Source organism: Salvia hispanica, chromosome 3 (genome assembly GCF_023119035.1).
Source record: "Salvia hispanica cultivar TCC Black 2014 chromosome 3, UniMelb_Shisp_WGS_1.0, whole genome shotgun sequence".
NCBI lineage: Eukaryota > Viridiplantae > Streptophyta > Magnoliopsida > Lamiales > Lamiaceae > Salvia > Salvia hispanica.
This window is the reverse complement of record NC_062967.1, coordinates 46,738,267-46,750,099: the sequence shown is the minus strand read 5'-3', so window position 1 is coordinate 46,750,099 and position 11,833 is coordinate 46,738,267. Positions and strand designations below refer to the sequence as shown.

The window sequence follows — 11,833 nt, the reverse complement described above, 5'->3', positions numbered from 1 at the left end:
AAGTGTGACATCTTTAGTGAGACGGAAGGAGTACTTATTTACAACTTATATATACTGGGATGTGATCAAATGAAAACTCTAAATATTGTAAAAACTCAAAACTAAGATCTGCACCTTTAGAAAATATCAACAGATCATAAAAAGCATCAACGAGAAAATGTCAACATAATTTCAACGGTAGTCAATGATTGATGTTGTGTTGATATTGTGTTGATACTGTGTTGACATTAAAATCTTGAAATTTTACGCTGTATTGATATTATATTTAAAGTGTGTTGAAACTGTGTTAAGAAGTTTTGAGTTTGTACAATATATAAGTTTGCATTTTATCACTACCCTATATATACTAGTACTACCATTTATTCACTTTTTCTTTTCGCTCTTTCCTATTTAACTAGTACTTTTTTGTCCTTCTCTCTCCAATAACTTTTTATCCTTCTTTACTTAACCACTTTTTCTCATTATTTCTTCTATTTTACTAACTTCTTTTTAAAATAATTGTTGTCCATCAAAGGAACTAGTTTAGGAGGAGTATTAGTTTAATCTTAAATTACCTTGGGCTCATACTTGTTTGTTCTTGCATTATACAGAATATCCATATTAACCCTGTCATACTCTCTTCTCCCATTTTAGGAGTCATGATTTTTATTTTTATCAGTTCCACCCTAGGGAGTTCCATTAAAATATTCCATAACTAATAGGCATCACATTCCATTCATCTTATTTTAATTGTAATAAAGTGACACACATTTCACTATCTTTTCTTACCAATTTTTCTTTACAATTATTAGGACTCGGACTCAACTGGAACTCCTAAAATGGGATGGAGGGAGTACAATTTAGGCCAAGAATATTAATTGCCAGAAAATGAATAGGAGTACATAATTTTGTAAACCTTTATTATATAATGATTTAAAAGTTCAATTGTTTTGCTTCTTGTCCTTGAGATACAAAGTCTGCCCAAAAGGTTTACAGTGAAATAATAATGTGGCTGCCCCATTGAAGTGGGCCAACATAAAATTGGAAAACAAATAGACAGTGCTCCAATCTATTTTGTGCAACTATTCATTGTGCATTTATTCGATGTCACATTTGTGCAAAAATTTATGTGTCGGCCATTTTCTGTGTTTATAGAATTTTTAGCTTATGTTTTTGTGATGGCAAGCAATCACTCAACATTGAATAACAGCTGAACAGCGTTAATTCATAGTAGTAGTAAATATCTATTCATCTACTCAATTGAATAAAATAAAAGTATACACTGATGTATAGCAGTAGTATCAAAACAAGCAAATACACCATCTAATTCTTTTAAAAGCTTGACATGAAACTGCAAGTCTGCAACATTTAGAAGTAAAACACACTCGTTTCATGGATATTTTGGTAAGAGTCTGGAAAATAAGTAAATATGGAACATATTCAGATGCGTTATTTATTACAGACTGGTGTACCTTGAGAAAACCAAAGTTATAAATTCCACTTCCCTTTACAATTTAACAGGGAAAAGTTCTGGTGAAACTCGGACCACATTCTGCCACTGTCAATACTTCCAGCTTCTTCCTGTGTGACGTGTAAAAGCTGATGAGTAATCGTTTAGAAATAAGATAACATGTAAATCATTGGTGCAATGTGGAAACAAGATAACAAAAAACCAGGCAAGCATTCTTGCCAACATGAAATGTTTCAATACCGGAAGGAAGTAATCCTCAGTTAATCACCAGAATTTTATCTCTGTCATCTAGTTTTTACCTTTATCAAGCTTTGGTTAGTGAACTTGGAATGATATCTAGCCAACCATGGGGAAGAGGAAAATCAATCCATGACATGGAAATGCTTGTTTCCCATTAAAAGGAGAAAGGCTACTTTCAACTGGTTGTTTGTATGTCGCTAAGAGAAGAAAGTGCACTGGAGTAATTGTTCAGGTTAGTTATAGCAAAACAAATGCCCTATGGACTTTTGTACATTTCTATGTCATCTACATTATTTCTTTAACACAGGGTTGCTAATGAGCGCGATTTGCCAGGGTAAAATCCAGTTGTACTGGAGAAGAGGTAATTTTGCTCTTTCAAGCTCAAATTCATCAGGAGAATAACATGTCGATATTCATCAAGAGACGGACAAAGTTGTTTCTAGCATATGTAATATCTAGTTCCTATACGAAGTTGAAAAACATCATCCACGACGGATGCTGGTCTTATGTTAAAGCTGCAACAGACTTTACTTGGAACATAGCATGTTACTGCCTGCTTCTATCCTTTAAATCATCTGCAGCAGGTACTTAGCGCTGAAATTAAATGCATGCAGCAGATATACTACATTACTATTTGGGCATAAACTCATGCAATGATCCAGGTCATTTTAGATTGCAGATGTCCACGAGTTCTGAACCAGCTATACTATCTTATAGGAGTAGGATTCAGACCATTATGCCATCCCTGCAGATCCAGCCTTCTGAAGATCTAGCATGCTAGCACATGTTCATGTGGCCAGGGCAGAGGGGTCTTCAAGGGAATGTTAATGAGAAATGGATAGGGTGATTGTAACCTACTTGACAAGGAAGGCTCAGATATGCTCTGGATTAGGTTTGGAAAACTACTTGATAATAAAACCAGGCAATTTATGGGTACTAACAAGATTATTGAGAACGAAGCCTTTTCCTTTAGTAATAAAATTCTTCTATAGTAGGCCTGGCAATTGTTGACATGAAATAGATAATCAGGTTAATGTACTTTACACTTGTCGTAGCCACAACGTGCTGAAACAAAATTTTTGTATTGTGTTTCAAGGCACCCTAATCCCTATTAAACATGATAAACTTATAACATGCTAACAACCAGTTAGAGATTCAATAAAACGGATTTATTTTATTATATATTTATTAATATTAAATTTTAAATTTAAATTGTTCTTAACTGTTTCATACTCCCTCCGTCCACAAAAAATAGAGCACATTTACCATTTTTGGCCATCCACAAAAAATAGAGCACATTCATTTATGGAAAGTTGTCAACAATTAATAACCCTACACATCATTCCTAACACTATTTCTCACTTACTTTTTCTCCTTCTCTCTTACTTTTTTTCCCTTCTCTCTTACTTTACCAATTCTACATTAAAACCCATGCCATACACCAATAGCTCTATTTTTTGTGGACGGAGGGAGTATTGTGTAGTGTCATATCAAAACATTTAGCTGAAAGAGATGCATGACATGTGACACCTAGGCACCGGAGAACAATAAGATACATTATGTATCACAGAATTTCACTGCGGACTCTTACTAATGTGCTCTAAAATCTCAATCAGCCATATTACTAATCAGAAGTCCATGAAGCCTAAAAACAGAGGACATACAAGTTCATAGAGAAATAGAGGCAAGTAAAATAGAAAAAAATTAAAATACAAAACTGGGACCAGACTTTCGGCACATTAATATAGAGCTATGAAATACAAGTTCTAATCACAACAGCACATGAAAAAGTATTATTCATGTTGACCCTACATTTTGAGCTACACACTGTTGCTCAGCATGCTTGTTACATGAATATATAATTAGATAACACAGTCACACTTTTGGTTTTATCTTTGGTTAAAATGCATATACTCCTAACAACTTGAAGTGCCTCCTGTATATAGATTTTTAGTAAAAGAATCTCAGAAGCTGTACTGTTTACCAACACGTGAGTTCTTTATAAGCCTTCTTTCCCCTTAAACATTACCCCCTTCTACGTATTAGTATCATTCCATTTCTCATCTCACCATCAAATAAATACTCCTTCATTAAGACCACAATATTTGGCATACAAATGCAATATGATCCTCTTTCATAGCATTACCTCTTTCGCGTTCTAATTTTCTATAAAGACATAAACATCAAATTCAGGCAGATACAGATGCAAAAATAAATCACTCAACAATGTACAGAATTCAATATTCACACATATTTACCATGCATCAATATAAACAATTCAATGAAATTTATCCATATATGCCCGTTATGAAGGATCACAGACTTAATTCCAGGTTAATTTCAACAAGCTCTTTCAGGATATGTATATACATTTAGACATATAAAATGCGTTCGATTATCTTCAAATACAAGATCTAAATAGAGTCAACAGAAAAAGAAAAAAAAGCATGCTTCAAAGTTGCAGATTCTATTCCATTGAAAGAGCGCACAAATAGGAAGCCCTGCTAAAACTGACCTTGAAAAAAATCATTGGAATCAAGCATTAGCGGTTTTGGGGAGGAGGGGAATGGGCTGCGACTTCGATTGGGCCTCGCGCTCGCGGATCTTCTGCATCTGGAGCATCCGTTCCATGACGAGCCCGTACTCGCACTTCTCGTAGGTGTGGCGCTCGGAGCCGCACTTCCAGGGAAGGTAGAGCTCCGCCTGACGGCATTTGTTGAGGGGGATGAGCAGATGGGCGCATTGGTCTCTGTACGCCAGCGGCACTTTGGCCTCAACCATCTCCTCCTGCGTCGCTATCATCTTCTTCGATGAGCCCGGAGCCTCCATTGAATGAATGAATCGGACGGTGAATTCTGACTTCTTAGATTTGGGGGAATTTTCAATTTTGAATTGATTTTGTATGTTAGGGTTCCCAGTTATTGTTTTGTCTGGGAAACTTAAGTTTAAGCTTCTTCTCTTTTTCTCCCCTTTTCGTCATTTTTACATTTGAGTTCAAATTGGAATGCTTGTCATTTCTTGTGAATTTAATAATGATTTGATCTGAAATTTAAAATCACGAAGCTGAAAGATTTCGTAAATTTGATGGCCAAATTTTAGTTGATGTGATTTAACAAATTTACAATGATAGAAGAAACACAGTATAACATTATTCCCCATTTTATTTTCGAAAATGTTCAAATTGTTATTTCCTCATTTTATTTTTGAAAATGTTCAAATTGTTATTTCCTCCCAATTTAAGATTCCTATTTTATCATTTCCGTCCGTCATAGTTTAAGGGTGTTCACTTTCACATATTTCATTTCTACCAATTTGGGCGCGTTAAGATTTGAGCCATAATTGGCCACATATCTCATATGTTCCCTCTTGTTTGGTATCCTATAATTGGCCCAAGAATTGATCCAAATATATTATATAAAATAAAGACTTTGACTTAATAAAATTATAGATTGACAAATTTATCCCTCCAAGTGAAAATGTGGAAAGATGAAAAAGTGAAAAGGTGGGGTAAATATGTAAAACCAAGTCCATTTCTTGATGCACTTTTCAATGCACATACAAATCTTACCAATTTTAAAAGATTCAATTATTCTTCAATTAGCATGAATAGTGCGGATCCCACCTCAATTGTACGGCCCCAACAATTAATTAGTGTAAAATGAACACACAAATTGGCCCAATTCTTTCAAAGTGAACACACCCGTCTCATTTAGAATTTACCGTATTTGAACATAAAATTTAATCGCACTGTTGATAAAATTTACACTCAAATGTCATTACTTAAAAAAAAAAAAAAAAAAAAAACAAAATCCTAAATATCATTTATTCATTTTTTTTTCTTTTTCCTATTTAACTACTTTTTTCTCTCTTTCTCTCCTACAACTTTTTATCCTTTTTTACTTGACCACTTTTTCCCATTATTTCTTCTATTTTACCAATTTCTTTTTGAAATAATTGTCGTCCATTGAAGAAACTAGTTTAGGTGGAGTATTAGTTTAATCTTAAATTTTATCTCTTGGGCTCATACTAGTTTGTTCTTGCATTATATATCCATATTATCTCTGCCGAACTCTCTTCTCCCATTTTACTGAGTCACAGTTTTTTTTTGTCTGTTTCACAATAGGGAGTTTAGAATATTCCACAAGTAATAGGCATCACATTTCACTCAACTTATTTTCCTTATATATTATCATAAAATTAAGTATAATAAAGTGAGAATCACATTCCACAAACAAATTTTTTTATACAATTATTAAAATTCATGTCGAACTCAACTGAGACTCCTAAAATGGGTCAAAGAGAGTAAAATTTGGGCCAAGTATATTAATTGCCAGAAGATGAATAGGAGTACATAATTTTGTAAACCTTTATTATATAATGATTTAAAAGTTCAATTGTTTTCCTTCTTGTCCTTGAGATACAAAGTCTGCCCAAAAGGTTTACAGTGAAATAATAATGTGGCTGCCCCATTGAAGTGGGCCAACATGAAATTGGAAAATAAATAGACAATGCTCCAATCTATTTTGTGCAACTATTCATTGTGCATTTATTCGATGTCACATTTGTGCAAAAATTTATGTGTCGGCCATTTTCTGTGTTTAAAGAATTTTTTGCTTATGTTTTTGTGATGGCAAGCAACCACTCAACATTGAACAACAGCTGAAAAGCATTAATTCATAGTACTAGTAATTATATCTATTCATCTAATCAATTGAATAAAAGTATACATTGATGTATAGCAGTAGTATCAAAACAAGCAAACGCACCATCTAATTCTTTTAAAAGCTTGAATATGAAACTGCAACATTTAGAAGTAAAACACATTCGTTTCATGGATATTTTGTAAAAGACTGGAAAATATGTAAACATGGAACACAATCAGATGCGTTATTTATTACAGACTGGTGTACCTTGAGAAAACCAAAGTTATAAATTCCACTTCCCTTTACAATTTAACAGGGAAAAGTTCTGGTGAAACTCGGACCACATTCTGCCACTGTCAATACTTCCAGCTTCTTCCTATGTGACATGTAAAAGCTGATGAGTAATTCGTTTAGAAATAAGCAACCATGGGAAATATATTTAATGCGAAGAGGGTTGCAGCCCAAATATGTGAAATCATGTAAATCATTGGTGCAATGTGGAAAGAAGATGACAAAAACCAGGCAAGCATGCATGCCAACACGAGATGTTTCAATACAAACAAGCTTGATTTCAATACCGGAAGGAAGTAATCCTCAGTTTATCACCAGAATTTTGATCTCTGTCATCTAGTTTTTACCTTTATCAAGCTTTGGTTAGTGAACTTGGAATGATATCTAGCCAACCATGGGGAAGAGGAAAATCAATCCATGACATGGAAATGCTTGTTTCCCATTAAAAGGAGAAAGGATACTCTCAACTGGTTGTTTGTATGTCGCCAAGAGAAGAAAGTGTACTGGACTTTTGTACACTTCTATGTCATCTACATTATTTCTTTAACACAGATGAGTGCGATTTGCCAGGGTAAAATCCAGTTGTAGTGGAGACCAGGTAATTTTGCTCTTTCAAACTCAAATTCATCAGGAGAGAAACATGTCGATATTCATCAAGAGACGGACAAAGTTGTTTCTAGCATATGTAATATCTAGTTCCTATACGAAGTTGAAAAACATCATCCACGACGGATGCTGGTCTTATGTTAAAGCTGCAACAGACTTTACTTGGAACATAGCATGTTACTGCCTGCTTCTATCCTTTAAATCATCAACCAGTTAGAGATTCAATAATACGGATTTATTTTATTACTATTAAATTTTAAATCTAATTAGTTTATAACTGTTTCATATTGTGTAGTGTCATATCAACACAAAAATGTTTGTATCTAAGTCGTTAACACTTAAACTTAACAGACAGCAATTGTGTTGATATAGGGGCATGTGCTTATAGTGTGGTCGACACATGTTACACAACACACTAACACAGTTACATAAATTTCCAGCCCTAGCTTATACGGACCCAATAACTAACCTGAACACAGAGTGTTTAAAATCAGTAGATACTAGATAGCAGCGATGAATTGGATGCAATAGATGGCAGTTCACAGGAAATGAATTTTAACCAGCAGCCTGGTGCTCTACTATGTTTTTCTTAGTTAATGGCTATTGACTAAGACAAACATTACTCCCTCCGTCCCTCTAGCTGAATCGTATTCTTTTTTGGGTTGTCCCACTAGAGCTAAGTCATTTCCTTTTTAGGAAAAAAGCAACACATCTCCTCTCTCTTACTTTATTCTCTTTCTTACCTTTTCTCTACTCTCTTAACCCACTTAACACAATTTTCTTAAATTTTGTGCCCAAAAGAAACGCCTCTACTACAGAGGGACAAAGGAAGTACAGCTCTTGTACAGTATGAGAAGAAAAGGTAGCAACAGACTGACAGAGTTATTGACACACGGTGGTACTGGTTCAGTCAATGGTCAAAAGGAATAGACACTGGATTAATGAACTTGACTAACAATACTAGCAGTGAAACGAAGTACAAACTCAATCCAAGTGTGCCATGCTTGGAACAACCTAACAACTAAACTTGAATTCAAAAGAAAAAAACAGACCGTAGGGTTCCCAGAATGAAGGCCTGACCCACCCTAAGGCCTAATTTAACGAACTAGCAAGGATATTGATGATAATAGGTATATTGGTAAATCCTTGCAGCCAACGAAACTAATTTTCTTCAATCCCTTATCCAGATGACAATGAACTCTAATTATTGGTTTATAAATGATCCACAGAGGCCCTTGTGAAAAGGAGCTAAGTAATTTGACCAGAGAGGCCCTTGTGAAAAGGAGCTAAGTAATTTGACCAGATAGGCAGATATGCATCTACCAATCACTCACTTCTCAATTCAAAATTATTGCAAAAGAGTTGCTCTGAATATCATACCCCATTTTGTAGTCATCCAAAAAATTTAAGATACATTATGTATCACAGAATTTCACTACGAACTCTATTTCTAATGTATTCTAAAATCTCAATCATCCATATTACTAATCAGAAGTCATCCCTGAAGCCTAAAAACAGAGGACAACATGTTCATACTTCATAGAGAAAACAATGTTTGGCATACAAATGCGATATGATCCTCTTTCATAGCATTACCTCTTAAGCGTTCTAATTTTCTCCAAAGACATAAACATCAAATTCAGGCAGATACAGATGCAAAAATAAATCACTCAACAATGTATAGAATCCAATATTCACACATATTTACCATGCATCAATATAAACAATTCAATGAACTTCAATCATATATGCCGTTATGAAGGATCACGAACTTAATTCTAGGTTAATTTCAACAAGCTCTTTCAGGATACGTATATACATTGACACATATACAATGCGTTCGATTATCTTCAAATACAAGATCCAAACAGGGTCAACAGAAAAAAGAATCATGCTTCAAAGTTGCAGATTCTATTCCATTGAAAGAACGCACAAATAGGAAGAAGCCAAAAAACCACAAGATCATCAAGTAACCTGCTAAAACTGACCTTGAAAAGGATCATTCATCATCATCAAAATGTGGAATCAAGCATTGGCGGTTTTGGGGATTAGGGGAATGGGCTGCGACTTCGACTGGGCTTCGCGCTCGCGGATCTTCTGCATCTGGAGCATCCGTTCCATGACGAGCTCGTACTCGCACTTCTCGTAGATGTGGCGCTCGGAGCCGCACTTCCAGGGAAGGTAGAGCTCCGCCTGACGGCATTTGTTGAGGGGGATGAGCAGATGGGCGCATTGGTCTCTGTACGCCAGCGGCACTTTGGCCTCAACCATCTCCTCCTGCGTCGCTATCATCTTCTTCGATGAGCCCGGAGCCTCCATTGAATGAATGAATCGGACGGTGAATTCTGACTTCTTAGATTTGGGGGAATTTTCAATTTTGAATTGATTTTGTATGTTAGGGTTCCCTGATATTGTTTTGTCTGGGAAATTTAAGAAGCTTCTTCTTTTTTCCCCCCTTTATTCATTTTTACATGTGAGTTCAATTTGGAGTGCTTTTCATTTCTTATGAATTTCATAATGATTTGATCTGAAATTTAAAACCACGAAGCTAAAAAATTTCGTAAATTTGATGGCCAAATTTTAGTTGTCGTGATTTAACAAATTTACGATGATAGAAGAAACACAATATAACATTTTTTCCCATTTTATTTTCGAAAATGTTCAAATTGTTTTTTTAAAGCTGAACATAATGAAATTCGAAATCGAACCAACTTGAACTCAATGTTGGGTACGGTTTATTTTCACTTGTCACTCTTAATTGGTTTCTTTTCAAATTATACTATTGAAATTAATTTAAATGGTACAGTATCCTAGATAAATTGGACATTGAAATTGAAGTATATAATTATAGCATTCTCCCAATTTTATCATCATTTAATAATTGTTGAGATTTAATATTATAATTATTAATAAGGTTATTACTTTTTTTTCATAATACAAAACAGAGTGAGTTATGAAATTGAGTCTTTTGAGACATGAAGCCCAGAATCCTCTAGAGCATGGACTAGCGAATCAAATAAGTATGAACTTTCCAAGACAGTATATTTCAGGGTCCAATGGATTTTCCCAACTGGACCCAACCAAAGATTGTGAATTTGACATATATCAATCGGAATGTTTGAACTTAGGTACACAAAAATAATTTACTTAAAATATTACCACAACATGACATTAGTGAGTCTAATATTACCAAATGATCCGTATCAAACCCGCTCAATATCATTTGATTGAATAGTTGACCCAGCCATTTCAATTGGTATTTTTTCACGAAAAGCAGACATGAGATAAGAAATCCAGTGTTTCACTAAGATTTCGAATAGCGGTCCCAAATTTAAGTTGATTCTATTTCGCCTCTTCCTCAAAGAAAGACGATCAAATAATTCCCAATCACGGTCCTTGCGGATCGGACTATCCATATAATATACAAAAAGAAACTCCAAATATTTGATATCTTTCTCTTTGAGTAAGATCTCAATTCCAGTGACGATTTCATTAGATATCTTACAACTAGAATCCCTCTTTTTTCCGATCTAGTTCCTCCACCACCGCGAACCCCAGTTAGATTCAGGCATGCTACACTTTTTAGTTATTGGAAGAACCCAAGTACTCTCTTTCGGATTCAGGAAACAACTCTCAGAGATCTTTTTTCCTTTTGGAAGATACAAGAGCGAACCAATCAACCTATTGATATTGGAAGACCCAACCGATTCTTCCAAGGTATCATTGATGAATTAATTTATCTATATATTTTATTTTAAAAATAATTTAAAATTCTGTGTGGGACCCTCTCAATATCTCAAATATAGTATTCATATCTAGATCCAAACTCGTGTTTAAATATGGGCTTAAATAATGTCTTACCAATCTTAAACCATTGTTAACATTTCATTTAGGCTTAATAAAATAGCATTCGAGTCCAGGACTCAACACCAGTTGCCCTTATTTCACTTAATAGTTTTTGAAATGCAGTATCTATTGCTATAGGGAAGATGGAAAATGGTGAAGACAACCATTTTTGCCGATCATTACATGTTTTGCACGTGTCTCTTTTGATTAAGGTATGGATTTCACATAGTAGTTCATGTTTTATCAAAATATTTTTGGTTAATTGCTCTAGCATAGAATACCTTTTATATACTATAAAATGATGGATTATTGCATACATATGAGATGAGATGTGGGGCAAAAAAAAAGGAAATTATAATTAATAGGACATTGTTTTCCCAATTTTGATCACATTATTACAACAACCATTGCATGGTCCAAACACACATGCCTTAAAGAAGTTTGACCAAGGCTATGATGATATATATTGACCATATATAACTAATACTCTCAACAAATGTTGAAATTAAAATGATAAAGAAAAGCATGAGATTGGCGTGAGCCCACCACGGTAGGAGTGAAGAAAAAGTCGCCAAAATCAAATAACAAAAGGAGAAAACAGTTGGAAAACCATTAATCAAAAAGAAATAAATCCCATTTGAATTGTGTCCTATCGCCATGCAGTCAATATATACTCTCTCTCTCTCATACATATTCACATTTGAACTCTGCAAATCAAATGCATCCACGTGGTAATTGAAATGATAGATTCATTATC

At 34.5% G+C, this 11,833-nt stretch overlaps 2 protein-coding genes across 3 annotated transcripts; both read right to left on the bottom strand.

The window, feature by feature from the left end:
* Window positions 1-1,244: 1,244 nt before the first annotated feature.
* On the bottom strand, window positions 1,245-4,640 carry LOC125210741 (NADH dehydrogenase [ubiquinone] 1 beta subcomplex subunit 7-like). Its single transcript, XM_048110321.1, has 2 exons — window positions 4,206-4,640; window positions 1,245-1,560 (listed from the first exon to the last, which is right to left on the bottom strand). The coding sequence occupies exon 1, from the start codon at window positions 4,517-4,519 to the stop codon at window positions 4,226-4,228; it is 294 nt and encodes a 97-aa protein (XP_047966278.1). The 5' UTR covers window positions 4,520-4,640; the 3' UTR covers window positions 1,245-1,560; window positions 4,206-4,225.
* Window positions 4,641-6,496: 1,856 nt separating this feature from the next.
* Window positions 6,497-9,672, bottom strand: LOC125210949 (NADH dehydrogenase [ubiquinone] 1 beta subcomplex subunit 7-like). Of its 2 annotated transcripts, none has more exons than XM_048110600.1 (2): window positions 9,219-9,672; window positions 6,497-6,705 (listed from the first exon to the last, which is right to left on the bottom strand). In XM_048110600.1, exon 1 carries the CDS (start codon window positions 9,547-9,549, stop codon window positions 9,256-9,258), a length of 294 nt encoding a protein of 97 aa, XP_047966557.1. In that variant the 5' UTR covers window positions 9,550-9,672; the 3' UTR covers window positions 6,497-6,705; window positions 9,219-9,255. The 2 variants fall into 2 exon arrangements, with proteins under 2 accessions (XP_047966557.1, XP_047966556.1); XM_048110599.1 differs by having other exon boundaries at window positions 6,497-6,709; window positions 9,219-9,671.
* Window positions 9,673-11,833: the final 2,161 nt, after the last annotated feature.

Excerpts from the sequence above, each read along its gene's own strand:
- LOC125210741 (XM_048110321.1), bottom strand. The coding sequence starts at position 4,519 with ATGGAGGCTCCGGGCTCATCGAAGAAGATGATAGCGACGCAGGAGGAG.
- LOC125210949 (XM_048110600.1), bottom strand. The coding sequence starts at position 9,549 with ATGGAGGCTCCGGGCTCATCGAAGAAGATGATAGCGACGCAGGAGGAG.